The sequence below is a fragment of the Hyaena hyaena genome, unplaced genomic scaffold, assembly GCF_003009895.1.
Source record: "Hyaena hyaena isolate Hyena2069 unplaced genomic scaffold, ASM300989v1 scaffold_721, whole genome shotgun sequence".
In the NCBI taxonomy this organism is placed as follows: Eukaryota; Metazoa; Chordata; class Mammalia; order Carnivora; family Hyaenidae; genus Hyaena; species Hyaena hyaena.
The window spans coordinates 272,229-293,488 of NW_024081346.1; the positions used below are offsets into that span (position 1 = coordinate 272,229).

At 55.7% G+C, this 21,260-nt stretch overlaps 2 protein-coding genes across 3 annotated transcripts; one reads left to right on the forward strand and one right to left on the reverse strand.

Moving 5' to 3' along the window:
- The first annotated feature begins 2,297 nt into the window (after window positions 1–2,297).
- Window positions 2,298–16,978, forward strand: RASGRP4 (RAS guanyl releasing protein 4). 2 transcript variants are annotated; one of them, XM_039217749.1, is made up of 17 exons: window positions 2,298–2,437; window positions 5,313–5,497; window positions 5,901–6,006; window positions 6,134–6,196; window positions 6,836–6,967; window positions 7,075–7,228; window positions 8,449–8,622; window positions 9,907–10,023; window positions 10,828–11,103; window positions 12,905–12,985; window positions 13,065–13,169; window positions 13,285–13,403; window positions 13,514–13,658; window positions 14,445–14,481; window positions 14,587–14,721; window positions 14,845–14,957; window positions 15,629–16,978. In XM_039217749.1, exons 1-17 carry the CDS (start codon window positions 2,415–2,417, stop codon window positions 15,671–15,673), a joined length of 2,010 nt encoding a protein of 669 aa, XP_039073680.1. In that variant the 5' UTR covers window positions 2,298–2,414; the 3' UTR covers window positions 15,674–16,978. The 2 variants fall into 2 exon arrangements, with proteins under 2 accessions (XP_039073680.1, XP_039073681.1); XM_039217750.1 differs by lacking the exon at window positions 13,065–13,169.
- Window positions 16,952–19,798, reverse strand: FAM98C (family with sequence similarity 98 member C). Its single transcript, XM_039217751.1, has 8 exons — window positions 19,500–19,798; window positions 19,246–19,394; window positions 19,033–19,167; window positions 18,400–18,605; window positions 18,095–18,172; window positions 17,887–18,003; window positions 17,387–17,554; window positions 16,952–17,283 (listed from the first exon to the last, which is right to left on the reverse strand). The coding sequence occupies exons 1-8, from the start codon at window positions 19,562–19,564 to the stop codon at window positions 17,140–17,142; spliced, it is 1,062 nt and encodes a 353-aa protein (XP_039073682.1). The 5' UTR covers window positions 19,565–19,798; the 3' UTR covers window positions 16,952–17,139.
- Window positions 19,799–21,260: the final 1,462 nt, after the last annotated feature.

The following is a 21,260-nucleotide window of genomic DNA, read 5'->3' on the forward strand; positions in this document are numbered from 1 at the left end:
AGAGAGGGAGTCACAGACTCCGAAACAGTCTCCAGGCTCTGAAATGGCTGTCAGCACAGAGCTCGACATGGGGCTCGAGCCCACGAACCGCGAGATCATGACCTAAGCGAAAGTGGACGCTTAACCGGCTAAACTACCCAGGCACCCCCCCTCCTATTGATTTTAAACATTCTAAATACTTTGTCCCACTCTGCCATCTCATTGCATATTTGTCCCATGGTGTCTTCATTAAGAGAAATCCTTATTTGGACATTATCAAATGCATCCTTTTTCTGCCTTATGAGTTTTTGTGGTTTGCTTCAGAAGTCTTTTCCTTTGTGGTTGATGGTGTTAGTGTTGGTTTTAACCATCCCTGCAGGCCTTGAGGGTGGCGCTCTGCCAGGGCCGTTACAGATCTTCCCCAGCCTTCTGGGGGCGGGGGAAGGGGCTTGGAGACACCTCAAGTTCGACTTAGCCAACAGCGTTACATCACCTCACCTTGCAGGTACTAGGGAGATGGGCCGAGAGACAGACGGACAGCACAACATGGATGGCACTGCTTGAAACTGGGGGGGAGGGGTATAAAGGAATAGGGAGAAGAAGAGAGAGAGAGATGGCCTGGGACCATACAGTCCCAAGGAAAAGCTAAACAGAATGAGCTCTGTGATTGTCTAAATGTTCTGGCATGGAAAAAAAAAATCCATGGTGACTTCTTTTAGTGAAAGAAAGAAAGGAGTAAAACTATACTTCTCAGAGAGCTTTGGTTGAATTGACTAACATCCTAGTTATGGCAGAAGCAAATTAATTATCCTGACCCATTTATTCCACTCCTGGGTATGTACCTACAGAACTGCGCCCTTTAACGTGCAACAAAAGACAGGTGCGAGAATGTTCCCAGTAGCCTGAGTCACAATAGCCCCAAACAGAGCCTCTCCGCTGTCCATTATGGGGAAACTGATCAATACATCATGGAATCGTCGCACAAGAGAAGATGATTTGGTAACCAAAAGGAATAAACTACGGCCAGGTAGACCATGAAAGAATCACAAAAACATGATTAAATGAAAGAAGTCAGACACAGGGGCGCCTGGGTGGCTTAGTCGGTTGGGCGTCCGACTTTCGCTTAGGTCATGATCTCGCAGTCCGTGGGTTCAGGCCCCGCGTCGGGCTCTGTGCTGACTGCCAGCTCAGAGCCTGGAGCCTGTTTCAGCCTGTGACTCCCTCTCTCTCTGACCCTCCCCTGCTCACGCTGTCTCTCTCTCTCTCTCCTAAAAATAAATAAAACATTAAAAAAAAAAAGAAAGAAGTCAGACACAATAAATCATTCCCTTTATCAACAGCTCAAACCCGCACAAAACTACCCTCCAAGGAATGAGGTTAGTGGTAATTTTCAGGAGGTAGGCCTGGGATGGGGCTTAGGCAGGATCGGAACCTTCTGTTTCTTGACTCTGTGAGTGTCACATAGATACATTCGGCTTATCACAATTCTATCACCCTAAACACCTATGATCTGTGCTTTTGTTTGTTCGTCAACTTAAAAATATGTGAAGCATGACACATTTAAGTAAAAGAAAAACACACATACTCAAAAGAAAAGTCTGTGTTTCTATGAGCACGTATTTCTATACCTAAACAAATACATAGCCCACAGAGCAGATGTAACCCAGCAATATGTGCTATGGGTCCCCTGCGGAAGAGGGACAGTGAGAGAGGAAGGGGCTCCCCAGAGGGTTTACCTCCATCTATAATGTTTTGCACAATAACAGTCTTTTAAGTTTGTGTCACGATTAAATTAATTAGCCTTTTAAAGCCCTTAGAACATCATGTGGTATACAGTAGGCGCTGCCTCAGGATTTGTTACAATAAAGGTAATAAAGTAAATGTTTTCTGGGATACAAGTGGTCTTATTAAAACTAAACCCGGAATAAAAGAAACATAAGAAGAAATATACAAAGTATGTTTGTGTCTTGTGACTTTCTATGCATACCTTTGTGTATTGTCTATGTGAACATGTCCTTATAGAAATATAGACTTCTGGTATGTGTTTTTACCTAAATGTGTCTTATTAGGCCTACTTTATAAAAAAGAAAAAACTGTTCTCATTGACGTAGGACAGTGACAGAACAGAGAATCACGGGTCTAGAGACAGAAAGATGGGGGAGATAGAGAGCCCGCTGGGCGACTGGGGGTGGGGGCTGGCAGCACCGGAAACCTCAGCCTGAAGGGATCCCCATGCGGGGGGAGGGGGGCCTTTGGTCTCTCCCCAGCCTCTTCCTTCCCCCTGGCCTGGGGCTGGGTGGGGAGGGGCAGTTCCTCTTTCCTTCCCAAGCACCAGAGGAGGCCTCAGCTCCCAAGGGGCTACGAAGTTGGAGCACTGGGGAGGGGGAAGAACTGAGCCAGACTTTGGCAAGATCCCCTCCCCCGCACCAGGAAGCATGAACAGGAAAGACAGCAAGAGGTGAGAGGACCCTCCCCAAGAAGACGGGGAGCACCCTAAGCCCCGGCCTCCGGCTGCGCGGGAAGGCGGGGGAGTGCTAAGGAAGCTGTAGGGTGTTGGGCTCCTTCAGCAAAAGGTGGCGAAAGATGCTTCAGGGAGTCCAGAGCCGCCAGGGCCAGGGCTGTTTGTCTGAGCATCTGGGTCTTGTTCGGGCCGGCTCTGGAGTTTGAACTGCTCTGTACCCCCTGCCGCCCCGCCCCCACTCATCACTGCTCCCTAGATTGGCTGTGTCTGTCTTCCCTGGGGTCTTCCTGGCTCCCCATCACAGTCACTCCCTCGCTGCCCCCTGCCCCTGAACTGGAAACTCCAAGCTCCTGCAGGGCCCTGCCCCGGGGGAGGGGAGTATGACGCAGGGCAAGGCGGCTCCCCTGCTTCTTAAACCACTCCTGGCTGCTCCAGACACCACAGAGAGCAGCCGGTCCACAGGTAAGGGCCGGGCCACTTCTGAAATGGGCTTCCCATCACCTGGGCAAGCTTGCTCTCCTGTCCTCACAGGGGTGATGGTGGCTGGGTCCTTAGCCTGGGTAGCTCCTCCAGCCTCCTCTGGCATGGCTCTGATGGGTAAAGGGGTCCCCTCCCTATAATATCCAGCAGTTTACTGGTGGAGACCTGGCTACTTCGTTTTCTGGCTGTGTGACCTTAGGTAAGTCACTTAACTGCTCTGTGCCCCAGTTTCTTCCTCCCAGAAGTCCTCAGTGAGACAGTCTAGACTAGTGGTTCCCAAGCTTGAGCATGCATCAGAACCCCCTGGAGGGCTTCTAAAACACATTGCTGGGCGCCTGGCTGGCTCAGTCGGTGGCTCATGTGACTCTTGATCTCAGAATTGCAAATTCAAGACCCATGTTGGGTATAGAGATTACTAAAAAATAAAAAAATCTTAAAAAAAATTTGTGTGTGTGTGTGTGTGTGTGTGAGTGAGGGAGAGAGAGAGAGAGAGAGAGAGAGAGAACGTGAGCAGGGGAGGGGCAGAGAGAGAGATACAAGAATCTGAAGCAGGCTCCAAGCTCTAAGCTGTCAGCACAGAGCCCTCGAACTCACTCACTGACCTGAGCCAAAGAAGGACGCTTAACCAACTGAGCCACCCAGGTGCTCCCAAAATAAAAAAAAAAAATTTTTTAAACCCAAAACAAAATAAAACAACACAGATTGCTCGGCCCACCCTCAAAGCTTCTGATTCTGTAGATCATATGCACCTAAGAATTTCTATTTATATCAAGTTTCCAGGTGTCCGTTAGGTGCTGTGCTTCAAGACCCACTGACCTAAACAGGTGCTCAAGCGCCTGCCCAGAACATATGAAGAACTCAATAAATACCAGCTCAACAATATTCAATACTGATTCCCTGACCCCTTATGATGCCCCAGGGACATGGCAGTGCCTCTGTAATGAAGGTCTCCCAATTTCTGCTTTCACCCCAGACCCCAGGCCTGGCTTCTGGTTTGCCCCATCATGTTCTCTGTATGTCAAGTTCAACTTTCCCATCTCTTGCCACCTAATGGCCTGAGTGAACTAAGTCCCTTATTTAGCACTTCTTTTTTTTTTTTTTAATGTCTTTATTTTATTTTGAGAAACAGAGACTGAGAGCGAGAGTGAGCGGGGGAGGGGCAGAGAGAGAAACAGAATCTGAAGCAGGCTCCAGGCTCTGAGCCATCAGCACAGAGCCCGACATGGGGCTCGAACCCACGGACTGTGAGATCATGACCTGAGCCGGAGTTGGACACTCAACCGACTGAGCCACCCAGGCGCCCCTATTTAGCACTTCTGAAGAGCAAGGCATTGAATGTTCATAATACATTCCTCAGGAAGGCCCCAGGCCGACTCTCCTTTTTCATAGGAGGAAACCGAAGCCCAGAGAAATGAAGTGACTAGCACAAAGTCACACAGCCAACATAAGTTTCTCTAACCCTGTTTTGTGAAAGCCAAGGCCATGCCAGCCTGGATTCTGCTGCCTCCTTCCTCCACCACCCCTGGCTCTCCATTACCCTCTTTCCCCAACTGGAACACGAGCCTCAGGGAGGCACAAGGCAGAGCGAGGGTTATTTTTAAACTTTCCTTGAAGCTGCCTCAGCCCCAGGGACCCTGCCCAGCTCTGACGAGCCCTGGTGAGGCCACTGTGCACCTGTATCTTCTCTCCGAATCCAGGGACCCAGGCTGGTGGCTAAGACTCAGGTCCTACCAAAGGACTGTCTTGGGGGAGGGGTGTGTCACTTAGTGCGGGGTCCAGGGGTCCAGATGGGGGAGGAAGGACAGGTGGGATCGCAGGGTCTCCTGCTTTCCTGAGGGCTGGGGGAAGGAGGGAGCAGCGCCGCAGAGCAAAGGGCAGTTCGGAGGAGTCTCCCTGAAGGCAGAACCTGGGGAGGACAGGAATGATTCTGGGTGGTCTTCTCCCATGATTCTCTGGGAGGTCAAACGTCATCCCAGCGGTCGCCAACAGGAAGTCTCTCCGTAATGCCTCAGGACTGTATAGTTAAGGGGAATTGGGGCCAATGCCTGGAGGAAGGAGTTCTTGTGATTCCCTGTAGGGTCCGTGGTAATCCCGGGGGTCTTCTCCCATGATTTCCTGGGGGTTCAGGGTGGTCTTGAGAGTCTTTTCTCCTGATTCCCTGAAGGGGGCAGGAGTAATCCATAGAGTTTACCTGTAAGAGAAGGCTCAAATTATCTGGAATACTGCGGGGGGTTTTCCGCCATGAGTCCTGGAAGGTCAGGAGGCTTTGTCTGGGGGTTTGCCTTTGGGGAGCTTCTCCCATAATGCCTTGGGGCTTTAGGGTCAAGAAGAATTCTGAGGGTCTGGCCCAAAGGACGGGGTTCCCATGATTCCCTGGGGGGTGTGCCCACAGGAAGTCCCACCAGGAATGCCCAGCAAAAACAGGGGGGCGGGGCCGGCCCCGACAGGCCCGGCGCCACAAGACATGCCCCAGCCCCCGGGAAATCAGCAAGGTCATGGCTTCCATGGCTCTGGGCATGCTGAATGAGGGCGGCTGCAGCGAAGATGAGCTGCTGGAGAAATGCATTCAGTCCTTCGGTGAGTGTCCCCTTCCCTGGCCAGCTTCCCTGACCCTAAGGTGGTAAAACACCCACCGCTCTCTAGGCCTCAGTTTTGGGGGGAGCATAAAATGGGAGCAAGGGTGTGCGGAATGAATCTCAACCACTACATTAGGGGTAAGAGAAACACATGCATGTCTTTTTCCCGAGATGTGGAGGAGGAGAGGAGGTCTGAGGCTATTTCCATCTGCGACATGACTTGCCAGGTGCTGTGCTGGTCTGTCTATGCACAGCACAGACCAGGAAACTGAGACGCCCTAAGGAGGCTAAGTCGCTTGCCCTAGTTCATGCGGGGAGTCACAGGTAGAGCTGGAGCCTGAACCAGCCTGCAGTCTTTTGCCCAGGAGCCACGCTGACACAGAGCCCCCTTCTCCCGCCCCCAGACTCAGCTGGCAGCCTGCGCCGCGGGGACCACATTCTCAACATGGCACTGGCCATGCACAGCTGGGTGCTGCCCTCTGCCCACCTCGCCACCCGTCTGCTGACCTTATATCCTCCCAGGGCCATGAGCAGTGGGTGGAGGGCACAGGACAGAGACGGGCGAGGCTGGGGGACGGGGACAGGGTGAACAGGCAGGTCTGGGATGCCGGATATCAGAGCCTTGACCAGAACTCAAGTACCAGGAGGCCACAGGGAACACACAGGAGCTGAAGCGGCTGCAGATCTGTCACCTGGTCAGGTAGGGCTGGGTCACGAACTCTACTCCCATGACTCAGGACCCCTACTGTCCTCCTTCCCCCCCCCCCAAAAAAAAAACACCTCTCAGGGAGTCTCCATCCCAATTCCCCACCGATCCAAGCCCTGCTTCCCCAAATACCACTTCTGCGACAGCCCTGGTTCGGTTCCCCAGGCCCTCCCAGTTCTGCCCCTTAGAACCCTCACCTCTTAGAGGCCCATTACCAGATCCTAAAGACCTTCTTCCAGCTGATGCCCAGGGACCTCTAGCTCTGATCCCCCGACCCCCCACCTTTTGCATACCCCAGCCTAGCTTTTAAGACCCCCCCCCCTTGTTCTCCCAAAACTTCCCACCTCAGAGGCCCCCAGCTTAATTCCCCCTCCACTGTCCTGCTCCCTAGCAATCCCACCTCTGAGAGATCCCCCCCAATTTATCTTCCACTGATCCCCCCGTGTTAAGAGGGACCCCATGTTAAGAGACCCCCATTCCTACTCCTAGAGACAGCCCTGGGCTGGTGCCTCTCCAAACCCTCACCTTCCAGAGACCCCCTAGCCCAGCACCTAGAGATTCCTCAGCCCAAGAGACCTTTTTTAGAGACCTTCCCCACCCCCACCCCCAGCCGCATCTCTAAACCCCGCTCAGGTACTGGCTGACCCAACACCCTGAGACAGTGCATCAAGAGCCTCAGTTAGAAGAGGTTATAGGTCGCTTCTGGGCCACCGTGGAGCAGGAGGGCAACTCTGCCCAGAGGAGCCTGGGAGACTCCTCCAGCCTGTGAGTCAGCCGCTCCCCACCCCCATTCTGCCGCCTCTCCCCTCACCTGCACATCCTCCACCCCGAAACCGAACCCGTCCAATACCCTGCCCCTCTCTAACCCCCAGCCTGAGCCCCGGTGGCCCAGGCCCCCCGCCCCCTCTGAGCAGCCCAGGCCTCGGCAAAAAGCGCAAAGTGTCCTTGCTCTTCGACCACCTGGAGACGGGGGAGCTGGCTCAGCACCTCACTTACCTGGAGTTCCGGTCCTTCCAGGCCATCACGGTGAGGACCCCCTTCCCCCAGCGGGGGGGGGGGGAGAAGAAGGGCGGAAATGGTGGGGGAAAGGGAGAGAGGCAAACCATGAGAGACTCTTGAATGCTGACAAAAACTGAGGACTGATGGCCGGGGGGGGGGGGGGGGGGGGCATGGAGTGGGGTGGAGCCGGGCAAGACTCAGAGAGCCGTGCACGGGCTTTGCACAGGGATCTCAGACTCTCAGAATGGGTGCCAGAAGGTTCAGTCAAACGAGTTAAGCTGGCTGAGGACGGAAACCCTGGGTCCAAATCCAGCAGCCCCTCCGTATCAGTGTACCTTTGAATTCGTTTCTCAGCCTCTCTGGGATTCACACTTGTAAAATGGTGGTCCCAATACCTCATTAGATGGTTGGGAATATTCAGTTAAAACAACCACTTAAAAATGCTTGTCACAATACCTGGCACATAGTAAGCGCTCAAAATATTTTATTAATTATTCATTTCTTTGGGAAGCATGCACATGCCGTGTGCTTCAGTTCCATCTCTGTAAAAAGGGGTATTGCATGGTTCCTGCCTCATAGGGTCAGTGTACCCGGTCCGGAGGGAATGCTATCTGGTAGAACCATTTGAAATTGCCATATTTTGCCCTATTTTACCTGCCCACATGACGATTTCATATGCTTCAACCTATATATAAGTATATATAAGTATTAGCTCCTGCCATCGCCACTTCAGGGGAAGGCCACAACCAGTTCCTTCATCTGGAAATTTCCTGATTGTTCACACACACACCTGTGCAGTACATGTGGGCATGGAATGTTGACCCCTTGAGCAGAACAAATAGAAACTGCTTTCATGTCCTCTTTGCCATTCTTCCCTTTGCTGACTACACCAGGTGGGCAGACAGGTAGGAGCGATAGACTGGGTTCTCACCCTGACTGTCGCCTGTGTGACTCTGGGCCAATTATCCTCTGTGCCTCGACAGCCTCATCTCTAAAATGTGAATAGTATATTACGGTACTCACTTCGCAGAGTTGATGTGAGGATTTAATTAGTTAATATAACAAAGGGCTGAGAACAGTGCCTGACTTTATTTAAATATTTCTCTTCAGAGAGACAGGGCCACGGTGACGTCAAGGACATGTGACAGCCAGACTAGGGCCTCAGAGGTCGCAGCTGCTAGGGGGATGGGCGTGTGAGGGCAAGGCTGCCGCACCACTGCCCACCCTGATGCCCACCTCACCCCCAGCCCCAGGATCTGCGGGGCTACGTTTTGCAGGGCTCTGTGCGGGGCTGCCCGGCCCTGGAAGGATCCGTAGGTCTCAGCAACAGCGTGTCCCGCTGGGTGCAGGTCATGGTGCTGAGCCGTCCGGGACCCGCACAGCGCGCGCAGGTGCTGGACAAGTTCATCCACGTGGCACAGGTGAGGCCCGCTCCCAGGGACTGAGGCAACCGCCGCCCGCAGTTATCTGACCCCCTACACCCCCCACATTCCAGCTGGCAGGCCCTCAGTCACAGGGGACCAGCGCGGGTGGTGACGTCATCCACGGCCTGGCCCCGCCCCCCCCGCATCACCTCCACCCTGACTCCGCCCCCGAGGCTCCAGTCCCGAGGTTCTAAACCCGGACTGTGGCTGCACTTCTTTCCCGGCCTTGATAACCCCACGTCGAACCCGCCCCGACACCCCCTTCCTTAGGCCTAGACGTAGCTGTTGACAACGTCCCCGTAGCCCAGTGTCCCAAGCCCCATGCGCGAGTATTCTGTCCACAGGCCAGTGAAACCGTCTCTTCCATGTCGCCACGTCTGCGTCACTCTCACCTCAGTCTCTAGGCCCCGGCCGTCCCTTTGGGACAGCCTGCACACTTCCCTCCCAATCACGTCAGGTCTGTCCTTGGCCCAGCCCCACTGTGTCACAACCCCTCTCTTCCCCTTCCCTAAATAGATACCTTCTCTCCTTTCTGGCGAAAAGGGAAGCCTCCTTCCCCCACGTGGCCACGCCCCCTTGCGTACTTCCTCGCAGACCACGCCCTTCCTCTCCCGTCTTCCAGCACTTTGCTTCGCCTGTCCGCCTGCCTGGCCCCTAAGGCCTGGAGGTTCTAATGTCTGCCCTGGGCCTCCTCCGTCTGAGCTCCTTCCACTCCCCCTGGCTCCACCCCCTCCCCACAGCGACGTCTGCCCTGCAAACCTGAAAAAGAGGGGAATGAGACGGTTGTCCCTGATGCCCGGCTCGCCCCACACTGGTCTCTTAGGTCCTTCTGATCCTTCCATTTCAATCGCCCCATTCACCTCTGCCCGGTTCCCAACCCCTGCCCAGAGCCCAGGCCGTCTTGTCTCCCTGTCTGAACCCCAGGTGCCCGGCACCCTGACATCTGTCTGAATCCCCCACACCTGTCTAGTCCCCAAACCTTTCCAACTCCTCACACTCGCCTGACTACCCCCCTCTTGCCACACTGTTCCCTGACTGCACATCAGTCTATCACCTGCTTGACCACCCCACCCCCACCCGGAATGCCCATATACCTGCTTGAGCCCACCCCTTCCTGACACACCCACTCCTGCCTGACACATCTCACCTGCTGCCCACGCTGGTCCACACCCACACATGCCTGACACCCCAGCTCAACCGGGATGCTGTCTCGGGAACCCCCGCTTGCCTCTCCTCTGTGTGATACCCACCATCTCTGCATCACCCACCCTTCCTTCCTAGAGGCTCCGCCAGCTACAGAATTTCAACACACTGATGGCGGTCACGGGGGGCCTGTGTCACAGTGCCATCTCCAGACTCAAGGACTCCCATGCTCACCTGAGCCCTGACAGCACCAAGGTGAACCCCCAGTGTTCTCCCAGGGCTCTGGCGGTCAGCGATCCTGAACCACCCCATGCTTGCTCCCAGTCCCCCCCACCCACCCAGGGGGCCTGGTGCCACCCGAAGACCTTACTCCTCCAAATCCAACAGACCCCTAGACTCTGTCCTCTGCCTTTCTTCCTCCCTCCTCAACCACGCACGCATCATGCTGACCCCTCTCTACTCCGCGCTTCCGGTCCTGAGCAGGACTTTTGGGAGACACATAAGAGAGATGGTCACAGAGAACTTGCAGTCCAAGTGGGGAGTGAAATGATGCCCTGAAGGACACCAAATTGAGGCCACCCAAGGGAGGAGCATGGGTGAGGCGTGTCCTGGGAAGTGCATGGGAAGAGTGAGTTACTCATGAGTCTAGTGTGTGGCTGAAGTCAGGATCTGGCAGGTGGGGGATGCCCAGGGTGGGGGACCCCGTTGAGGCTTGCAAGCTGAACTAAGGTGTCTGGGCTTTATCCAGAGGGCAATGGGCAGCTAGGGAAGGTTTGGTAATGATGACGGCACCCATGATCAGATTTCAGTTTTGGAAAAAAAAAAATCCCTGTAGCCTGGGGAATGGGGGATACGGAGCTTTCTGGGATGGGGACCCAAAAGGAAAAGCAGTTTGGGGGGATGCTGGACAGTGTGGGACATGGAGGGGGTTCAGGGAGCTGTGCAAAAAGCCACTGGACACCCCCCCAGGGGTCCGGAACTCACGCGGGTGGCTAAGGGAGCAGAAATGGCCTCCCCCATAACATCCTTCCCCCTGCATAATACGCCCCTCCCCCATAGGCCCTGCTGGAGCTGTCTGAGCTCCTTGCTGCCCACAACAACTATGCCCGTTACCGCCGCACCTGGGCCGAGTGCACAGGCTTCCGGCTGCCTGTACTGGGCGTGCACCTCAAAGACCTGGTGTCCCTGCATGAGGCCCAGCCCGACAGGTTCCCAGACGGCCGCCTGCACCTACCCAAACTCAACAGCCTCTACCTGCGGCTGCAGGAGCTGGCAGCCCTACAGAGGCAGCACCCGCCCTGCACCGCCAACGAGGACCTGCTGCATCTGCTCACGGTGAGCTGCCCCGCCCCGCCCCACCCTGCCCTACCCAGGCCGGGTGCCTGGACACTGCACCTGGAGGGTACAGGGGCTTAGGGTCCTGGGTACAAGAGGGTCTGCACCCTTGTCACGCCCGTTCTGCAGACTGGGAACCTGAGGTCCACAAGGTGAAGTCCCACAGCAGTAAAACCTGGATTTGAACCCAAGGTCAGCCTCAGAACCTGTGTGTTAACGCGCTAACCACCATCCTACATCCTGAGACCGAGAGTGTGGGATTCTAGCTATATTTGATTTTTTTAAAATATTTTTATTTATTTCTAGGAGAGAGAGAGCGAGCGCGTGATCGGGGGAGGGTCAGAGAGAGAGGGAGACAAAGACTCTGAAATAGGCTCCAGGCTCTGAGCTGGCAGTCAGCACAGAGCCCGACGCGGGGCTCGAACCCACGAACCGCGAGATCATGACCTAAGCGAAAGTGGGACGCTCAACCGACTAAGCCACCCAGGCGCCCCTAGCTATATTTGATTTCTATAATATAAATAACAATATATATATATATCCTCCCCGCCCCGCCAAGGAGCTACAGATTGAGAGACTGGGATTCTGAAGGCCATGTAGTCTGACTGATTTGCAGACCCTAAGACAGGACCAGCTACATAATTTGCAGGGCCCAGTGCAGAATGAAAATGCGGGGCTCTTTGTTCAAACTTCTTAATTATTTCAAGACGGTGAGAGCAGGGCATTAAATGAGGTGGGGGCCCATCTAAGTGTGGGGCCCGCCTGTGAAGCTGGCCTTGCCCCAAGATGGTGGGAGCCCAAGGCCCTATGCTTCGCTGATTCGAGGAGGCTAGCAAGCCCAAATATTTATTGAGCACCTGCTGTGAGCCAGACACTACTTTAGGCAGTTAGGCTCACAGCAGTGAGCACATCAGAAAAAAATAAAAATAAGAAAAAAATAAACAAACAAAAACCCCTGCAGTTCTTGTGGGGCTGACTTTCCAGTAGAGGAGAGACAGCCAATCAAACAAAGTAAGTGAGTAAATCAGATGGTCTTTCGGAGGATAAGTGCGATGCTGGAGGCTAAAGTAGGAACCAGCAGGGGCGCCTGGGTGGCTCAGTCTGTTGAGTGTCTGACTTCGGCTCAGGTCATGATCTCATGGTTCATGGGTTCGAGCCCCGTGCTGGGCTCTCTGCTGCCAGCCAGCTCAGAGCCTGGAGCCTGTTTCAGATTCTGTGTCTCCCTCTCTCTCTGACCCTCCCCTGCTCACGCTGTCTCTATCTCTCCCTCAAAAATAAATAAAACATTTAAAAGATAATAATAAAAAGGGGCGCCTGGGTGGCTTAGTCGGTTAAGCGTCCAACTTTTGCTTAGGTCATGATCTCGCGGTTCATGGGTTCGAGCCCCGCGTCGGGCTCTGTGCTGACTGCCAGCTCAGAGCCTGGAACCTGTTTCAGTCTGTGACTCCCTCTCTCTCTGACCCTCCCCTGCTCACGCTGTCTCCCTCTCTCTCTCCTAGAAATAAATAAAAAACATTAAGAAATAATAATAATAATAAAGTAGGAACCAGCAGGGAAAGTGACAGGGGTTTACAATTTTAAAAAGGACCCACAAAGGCCTCAGTGAGAAGATGGCCTTTCTGGACTAGGGGACAGAGGTGTGGAGGCTGAATGGTGGCCCGGTGGGAGCAAGGACACTGGGAGTCCCCGGAGAAGAGGGGCTGGGGAAGAGGATGAGAGTGGGGGTCCCGGCAGGGTGCAGGCCGAAGGTGGGGGCGGGGGGGATGGGGACAGGGGTCTGTAACGTCCTGCCCACCCCCAGCTTTCCCTGGATCTCTTCTACACGGAGGATGAGATCTATGAGCTTTCTTACGCCCGGGAGCCCCGCTGCCCCAAGAGTCTGGTGAGAAGTGACCCCCGGCCCCTGACCACCAGCCACAGCCCACGCACTGACTAACTGTGCCCCTCTGTCCCTGCCCCAGCCACCCTCCCCTTTCAAAGCGCCCCTGGTGGTGGAGTGGGCCCCTGGCGTGACACCCAAGCCTGACAGGGTCACCCTGGGTCAGCATGTGGAGCAGCTGGTGGAGGTAAGAAGGGGGCCAGGAAGGAAGGTATCTGTGCAGCCCTGACGTGGAAGACGAGATCTGAGACTGTGAGGATCACGGTTTGGCCTTACCCTCCCCTTCCCATGCTCCTCTGAAGTCTGTGTTCAAGAATTATGACCCTGAAGGCCGAGGAACCATCTCTCAGGAGGACTTTGAGCGATTCTCAGGCAACTTCCCCTTCGCCTGCCATGGACTTCACCCACCGCCCTGCCGGGGGTAAGTACTCCCAACTGCTGGGTCCTCCGAAGCGGGGGGGAGAGTGGGGTTGCCAGGACTCCGGAGTCTGGGAGAAAGGGGCCGGTCGTGCTGAGGTTCCCCGCCCCTAGGAACAGCTCCTTCACCCGAGAAGAGCTGACGGCGTACCTCCTCCGGGCCAGCGCCATCTGCTCCAAGCTGGGCCTGGCCTTCCTGCACAGCTTCCGTGAAGTCACCTTCCGCAAGCCCACCTTCTGTGACAGCTGCAGCGGCTTCGTGAGCACCCTGCCCCTCTATCGCCCTTCGTGCCCATCTCCCCTGAAGAGTCCCAAGCCCTAACTCCAAAAGGACAGGCTGCCCTGGAAGGCTTACAGGCCCCAAGTTCCAGAAAATCCCCCAGGTTCAAATAAGCCTCACATCCCATGTAACCCCTAGACAGTGGATGTACCTGAAGTCTAGACAATGCCCAGATCTCCGATGATCACCGTCCCGGGTCACTGCCAAACCATGGATATCTAAAACTCTAGATAATCTACAAACCTGGGTAGCTTATCTCCAAACAGAATCCATATCCAAGTCTTTAGGGTCCAGATAATTCAAACGCTGGATAATTTTCGAATTGAACGTATCTTCAAACTCTGGATAATTGACAGCTCTCTGTCTCCAAACCAAAACTAATTCACATACCTTTGATTACTTTTCCAAACCTATTTTTCATTCGCTAAATACTTAGCGAGTACCTCCTGTGTGCCAGGCAGTTCTGGACTTGAGGGCTGGGGGGGGGCGGGGGGGGCAGAGGGGCCAGGCAGGTAATAGAGACCCAACCCCTGCCTATAGAATTCACATTTCATTCATTCCAGATTTTACTTAATTGTAATATCCTCGATGACTCCCCAGACTTGCAGTGACCTCCAAATCCCTTTAATGCCCAGATCCCCACTTAAGCCTCTAGCCTTGAGAATTTCCCCAACCACGTGGTTTCCACACTTCCAGAGACCACCCCCACCCCCACCCCCAGCCTCTCCCCTCGTCCAGGTAACCAGTTCTGCTTTCTCTTCCCAGCTCTGGGGAGTCACCAAGCAAGGCTACCGCTGTCAGGGTGAGTGAGGCATCCGTGGTGGGGAGGGCTTCCAGCACCTACAGGCTGGGCAACTGGGGGGGTCCAGGCTGGGCCTCTGACCACTAACTGCTGACCTTGCCCCAGACTGTGGGCTGTGCTGCCACAAACACTGCAGAGACCGTGTGAAGGTGGAGTGTAAGAAGAGGCCAGGGGCCAAGGGCGATGTGAGCCCCCCCGGAGCCCCCGGCCCACCCACACCAGCTCCCCATGCCAGCTGTGGTAAGACCCTGGGAAGGGTGTGGCAGTCCTGGGAAGGGGGCCTGGTGAATGGGGATTAAGTTCACGATCACGAAGCCCTTCCCGTTGTACCCACACCCCCCTCACCCATCACCCCACACACAGGCACTGAGGACAACCTCTCCTACACACTATCCCTGGAGCCGGAGACCAAGTACCACCTCTGCCATGCTTGGACTCAGACAGAGCCCCCACACCCTTCCTGGGAACCGGAGACGGTGAGGAGGGACTGCCCCCGCCCCCACCAGCGGGATACAGGGGAGGCCAGGCCATTTGCTTGGGCGACCCCAGGCAGATTTGAAAAAGCATAGCAAAGGAAAAAGGTGCAAGAGTCCTCAATTGCTTGGGCAGGAGAGTATAGACACTGGTTAATTTCTAAGGTTTATTAATTTTTCAGAGACAGAGACAGAGCGGGGGAGGGGGAGGGGCAGAGAGAGGGGGAGACACAGAATCCCGAAGGAGGCTCCAGGCTCTGAGCTGTCCGCACAGAGCCCGACGTGGCGCTTGAACTCACAGCCTGCGAGATCATGACCTGAGCCAAAGTCAGACACTTAACCTACGGGGCCACCCAGGCGCCCCTCTAATGTTGATAGAAAAATAAAAATTTTAATCTGGTGGGGTGGGAGGAGGGGCTAGCCACTAGTAGAACAGGAAAAGAATTTTGAGAATAAAAGAAAACAAGAAAATGGCCAGGATACGGCCAGATACATCAGGAGCTATAATTGATGTCACTGGAGTAAATTTTACTCTTCAAAGGGAGAGACCAAACAGAACATCCATGGGAATGTTCATCCATCCACTAGACAGAAGCCTGGGTGAGGCTCCGCCCCCGCAGCGTCTGGCAGACCCTGTACATTCCCGACATCACCCACCGTCTTCCTCCTTCCAGGTGCCCCTCGAACGAGGGCCTCGCCCACCCAGTCCTCCAAGCTGAATTCCCAGGCCCCACTTGGCTCTGACCTCTCTCACCTCCCCCACAGCCAGTCCCAAGTCCTCTTAGTCGGCCTCCTCCGGCAGGACTGCCAAAGGCCTCGCCTCCTTTGCATCCACACCACCTTCGGCGAAGAGTTCGTCATCTCTTACTCCGAAAGTTGTTTTCTTCTCTTGCGGCAGAGTGCCTACAGCATGGACTCTAGTTTCCTGCCCTTAGTGTCTGTGCGGCTTCATGGTGGATATGTTTAGACTTAAGTGTCATCTCACCGAGTCCTTACATCTCCATTTTACAGATGGGGAAACTGAGGCCCAGGGAGGTTAAGCTGCCCTCCACGGTGGCAGAGCTCCTAAGTGTTGGAGGCAGGACTCAAACACTGGTCTTCTGTCTGCCTCCAAAACGGAAGCTCCTTACCGATATGCTACGCTGACAGCACGGGTCAGGATGGGAGGTGACAGGCTGGGCAGAGTTCCTAACTCTGGGGCTCCAGAGACAGGAGAGAAGCTACCATAGATATGCGACAGGAGCCTGTGAACACCTGAGTCCCTCCCCTGCTCAGAGCCCTTCCATGCCTCCGTCTCACTCAGGGGGAAAGCCTGAGTCCTCACTGTGGCCAACCTCCCACAATCTGCTTCCATCACCTCTCTGACCTCACCGACCACCACTCAACCCCTTACTCACCCTGCTTCAGCTACACTGAACCCTAGGGTCCCTGAACGTGCCAAAAATACTCCTACCTCAGGGCCTTTGCACTGGCCGTTCCTTCTGCCTAGAATGCTCTTCCAGAGGCCCACATGGGGGCTCCCTCTTTGGGACTTAGCTCGAACGCCACCTTCTCAGTGAGGGCCCCTCTGACCATACTCGAAGTTGCAATCCACCCCCAGTCCTGCTCATGCCTTCCTGCTTTGTTTTTTCCCAAAGTCCTTTACCCTTCTGACAAACGATACGTTTTTGCCTGTTTGTCTTGTTGAATGTCTGCTCCTCTTTGCCAGAAATGACAACTCTGGGACAGCAGGGCTTTTTATAATCTGTACTTTTCGCTGCTGTATTCCTGGTGCCTAGAACGGGGCTGGCACATGGTGGGCACCTCAGAACTGTTTGTCCAATGCCCGCACGTCTCCTTCCCCATGCCCGCAGGAAGGGAACGATGTGCTGCGAAAGACCAAAGGACTATGAGGGTCAGAGCAACGGGGCCTGTTGAGACCCAATGGACACAGACACCCCTACCCCTTCTCAAACCTGAGCACTCCCGGCCCACCCCACAGAGACAGGCCTGACAGCTGTCATAAATTAAATTTATTTTCCAGAGAACGTGGTTCTTGTTGAGCGGCGGGTGGGGGAAGGACATCTGGGACCTTAGGAACAGGGGATGTGGGGCCTGGGAGCCAGATGCCAAGAGAAGCTCTCCAAGCGACTCCGCAAGGACTGGCAGAGAGGACCCCCCCCCCCACCCAACCACCGGTTCCCCTTTACTTCTTCTTCTTCTTGCGACCCCAGCTCTGGCGGCCTGCCTTCCGTCCGCCTCCATCCTCCCTTCTGCTCTGCCAGGAGGGCATGGGGGCCTCCAGCTCATTTGGACGGCCCCCTCGGTCCGGCACGTTGCCCATCAGCACCTGAGAGTTGATCAGACTTGAGTTTCGGGGAAGAAAAATGAGCAAGGCGACCAGAGAGCCAAGTGTGAAGGCCAAGGATGCTGGGGCCCTTCCCTACTCCCACCTTGTTGATGGCACAGCAGGTCCCTCTGCGGGCAGCCTTGCTGGTGGCTGGGACGAGACGAGACAGGTCCGCTAGGGCAGCCAGGACATGTGCGATGGAGACATCTGATTCTGGGGTCAGAGCCTCTCGAATAGGGATCAGCACTGCCTTCATGGCTTCTCCTTGGGCCTGGGGAGGGGAGGGCATGGAGAAGGTGCCCAAGAGCCCGCCCCAGGTGGGATCAGTCATCTTGGAAGCATCTCTTTCTCCGCTTATGGTCTCACCTCCCGCATCTCTAAACAAGAGCTATGTGTAGTTCCTGAAGACCCTGCCAGCTCGGAGCTGGGAATTCTAGAATGTCCTGGGCCTCTAGATTCTACAATGCCCTGGAGGCCCTAACATTCTAGAGCCCCGGACCTTACAAGAATCTAAAAACCCGCTATAAGGGTTTTTCCTCCTCCCAGTAGTGATAGCCCCCACGACTGGGCCTCCCTGCTCCGGCCAAGGCCCTGTGGCCACACCTCTGCCCGATCACTCCAGTGGAAAGCAGATGTTGTGAGGTCCAGGCGCTTGAGAAGCAGGCGGCGGCGGCAGGAGTACTGATCTCTCAGCCGTTGGCACAAAGACTCCAATGCCTCCTGGGAAAAAGGTCCCAGTCACACCAGGGGTCCCCCTGGCTCTCGTCTCCGAGTGAGGACGCTGTTGGCACACAGCCATACACAGTCTTACCCATCGGGGTGCGTCCAGCGGGTGGCTGAGGAGGGGCTGCAGGAATCCCGGAGGCAGGGAAGGCAGCAGCTCCGCGATCTGATGGGAGAAGGAGGAGTCTGAGGTTGACTAGGCAGAAACCAGACGTACTCTCCGTGGATTCCAGTTCCCCATGGCCCTGAGGACCCAGGCGTCGGGTTCAAGAATGGTGGTCACTGCTCTCGAAAAACATCCCCGTGGCTGGGGCACTTCCTGCGCTTTTGGAGAAAGCGCCCCCACTACAAGGAAAGTGGGGTGGCCCCGGTGCGGAAGCCCCAGCTCCCTACCTTGTCATGCATCTCCCACAGCTGCCGGCTGGCGGCGGTCCCAGGCGTAGGTCTGGGCAGCCCCAGAGCTTGGAAGGTAAGGACCAGGTCCTGGACCACGTCAGCTCCCTCCTCTGCCCCTTCCCCACAGGGCGGTGCGGGGCTGGGATCCAGCCGCGGGTACAGACGGAGGAGGCGGGCAGCCTGGAGCTCCGAGCAGAGAAAGCCTAAAAGAAGGGAAAAAAGCGCGGTGCAATCAAGGAGGGCTGCCACCCCACCTACCGGGGTCAAAAAGTTCCATTTGCTTCAAAATACTCTGGCCTTCTAGTTCCACCCACCTAGCACCCAGGCTCAACGTCCAGGATAAGCTCCACCCACTTCGAGACCCAGTCCCCTGCTCGGGCTTCGAACCCGGCCCACATCGGAAACACCTGGCCGGCTGCAGCAAACCCAACCCACTCGAACTTCAAGGCGTTCCCGTCAAAACTCCACCAAAACTCCACCCACCTCCACCTCCAACCCTTTCGTCCACCTCAATTCTGACCACGCCCCCGAGGGGGAGGGGACCCTGGCTCCACCCCAATGTGCTGAGCCCGCCCCTCTAGGTGCTGTAGCCTCGCCCACTTCCGCATCCCGGGTCAGCCCCCGGCTCACGCAGCAGGCGCAGGCACGCGCCGGGCTCCCGCAGCGCGGCTGCGCGGTCTCCGCCGCAGAGCGCGCGGTCCGGGCAATGCAACTCCCGCAGCAGGTCGGCCAACTGTCGCAGGAATTCCTCCTCCGCGCCGGGGTCTGCAGGAGACGGGACACGTCAGGGCGCGGCGGCGGCCTCGCGGCCCCACCCCTCGGGGCCTCCCGCTGCACACGTACCGTCGCCGGCCCTCAGCACCTCCGCGCTCTCCTCCTGCTCCCGCTGCAGGGCGCCCAGAGTGGCCAGCTCCGCCGCCAGCCGCGCGCACAGCGCCCTGAAATCTGGACACGAAGTGCCCAGCGACGTCGCCCCCGAGAAACCCTCATACCTGTGGCGGGGCCGAGGCAGCGGGAGGGGGTGGGGAGGTCAGTAGGAATTTCCGAGGGCAAACCTGTCCCTTCCTGCACCCCCAACCACACCCCGCTCCCCTTACCCTAATGCCTGCAGGTCCCGGGCCACAGCGGCCCCCTCCCGCGCTTCCGCCTCCGCCCCCTCCATGAAAGCGTCGCCTCTTCGCCAGGCGCGCGCCCCCTGCCGGCCGGAGGGAGGCCCCGCCCCAGGAGAAGCGTGCGCGCCCGGCGCCCAACTGCGGCTCCGTCCAATCCAGCCCCTAAGGGCATTGGGCGTTCCGATTGGTGCAGGACGCGGTAGGGCCCGCCCCCAGACCTGCGGGTGCGGAGACCTAGAGCGCCGCCCTTCGGGTTACCCAGTCAGGACTGTGGAAACCCCCCAGCTCTGAATCCCACGCGTGCGTTCAGGATCCCAGCTGTCGCGACAGGCCAGCGGGTGTCGCTATTGCTGCAACTTAGAGACCGGTTTTCTTTTTCTCAGCCTTCCTCAGATGCCCTCTGCTCTTGAAGCACCCTAGACCCAGTGTTGTCCTCCCAACCCCGCTCCAAATGCAGAAACTGGTTTCCACCGTTCCAACTGAGGGTTGGAATTATGTCAGGGACTCAGGAAGCCCGGCCCACCCCCTCACACACGCCCTCTTCCTCATCGATCACAATTTGGAGTTGGGCCCTCACCCCTCTGGCTCCCTAGGGGTGCAGTTGGAGAGGAAGCAGGTGCAATTACCGCGTGATTAAGAGACTGCACCCTGGGTTAGGGTTAGGGCTTGACTCCACCACTCACCACCTGTGGCTCCCTGCCCAATTGCTTCCTATGCGTATAATGATAAAACTTACCTCTTAGAGTCGTCATAATGAGAGTCCGGTGCGGAAATGTCTACTAGACATACAGGGATACTCAATAACTAACATATATTGAATATTGTGTGTGTGCTACTAAACCATCTCAGATCCATTTCAGGGAGGAGAAACCCGAGGTTCAGAGAGGGTAAGTCAGAATGTGTGGTGGTGCCAGGACTCAAATTCAGACCCGATTCCAAAGTCCTTGCTTTTATTCCCTTCACCTAGTGCTACTATTAAGACTGCTACTGTTTTTGTTGCTGTTGTTAAAATTATAACACAATCCTCCCTGCTCCTGCCTGCTCCGAGGCTGGGTACTCAGGCCCATTTGTTGGCTTAAATAAAATATTAAAGATTGCTCAAGTCGGAACCTTGGAATCACAGCCTTGATTCCTTTCTTTTTTGCAAACTCTTTAAATTGGTGGAGTCTGTCTTCAGAATAGCTCCATTATCTTGCCCACTTCTCGCTGCCTCCTCTGTTCTTACCAGATCTTGTGTACCATTGTCTCCCCCTGGGCCATCACAGCCACCTCCTCTGCATCTCCCTGCCCACCCACTCCCAGTGTCTTCCTCGCAGGCAGCCAGAGGGAACGTGTAAACACCTGAGTCAGGTCACATCCCTCCCATGCTTGGAGCCTTCCTGTATCGCCATCACACTCAGGGTGAACACCAAAGTCCATGCGATGGCTTTGCAAGGACCCACAGATCTGCCCTGTCACCTCTGCACCCATCCCTGAAGTACCTTCCTCCTTGCTTCCTCCCCTCCAGAAACTCACTCCCTTGATGTCCCTCAGACTTCCCAGACATGCTCCTCCCTCGGGGCCTTGCAGGGGACAGTTCCCCTTTGCCTAGAATGTTCTTCCTGCAGACATCCACAGGACTCCCTCACCTCCTTCAAGGCTTTGCTCAAATGCCAGCTCCTCACTGAGGCATCCCTGACCACCCTGGGTAAAAAATGACTGTACCCCCATCTCCGCTTTATCTTTCTCTACAGTACACATCATTTC

Excerpts from the sequence above, each read along its gene's own strand:
- RASGRP4 (XM_039217749.1), top strand. The coding sequence starts at position 2,415 with ATGAACAGGAAAGACAGCAAGAG. Across the intron at positions 11,104-12,904 it reads ACCTGCTGCATCTGCTCACG|CTTTCCCTGGATCTCTTCTA; the intron begins GTGAGCTGCCCC and ends GCCCACCCCCAG. Across the intron at positions 13,170-13,284 it reads ATGTGGAGCAGCTGGTGGAG|TCTGTGTTCAAGAATTATGA; the intron begins GTAAGAAGGGGG and ends GCTCCTCTGAAG.
- FAM98C (XM_039217751.1), bottom strand. The coding sequence starts at position 19,564 with ATGGAGGGGGCGGAGGCGGAAGCGCGGGAGGGGGCCGCTGTGGCCCGG. Across the intron at positions 19,395-19,499 it reads CGGGACCTGCAGGCATTAGG|GTATGAGGGTTTCTCGGGGG; the intron begins GTAAGGGGAGCG and ends GCCCCGCCACAG. Across the intron at positions 18,606-19,032 it reads CGCGTGCCTGCGCCTGCTGC|GCTTTCTCTGCTCGGAGCTC; the intron begins GTGAGCCGGGGG and ends CCCTTCTTTTAG.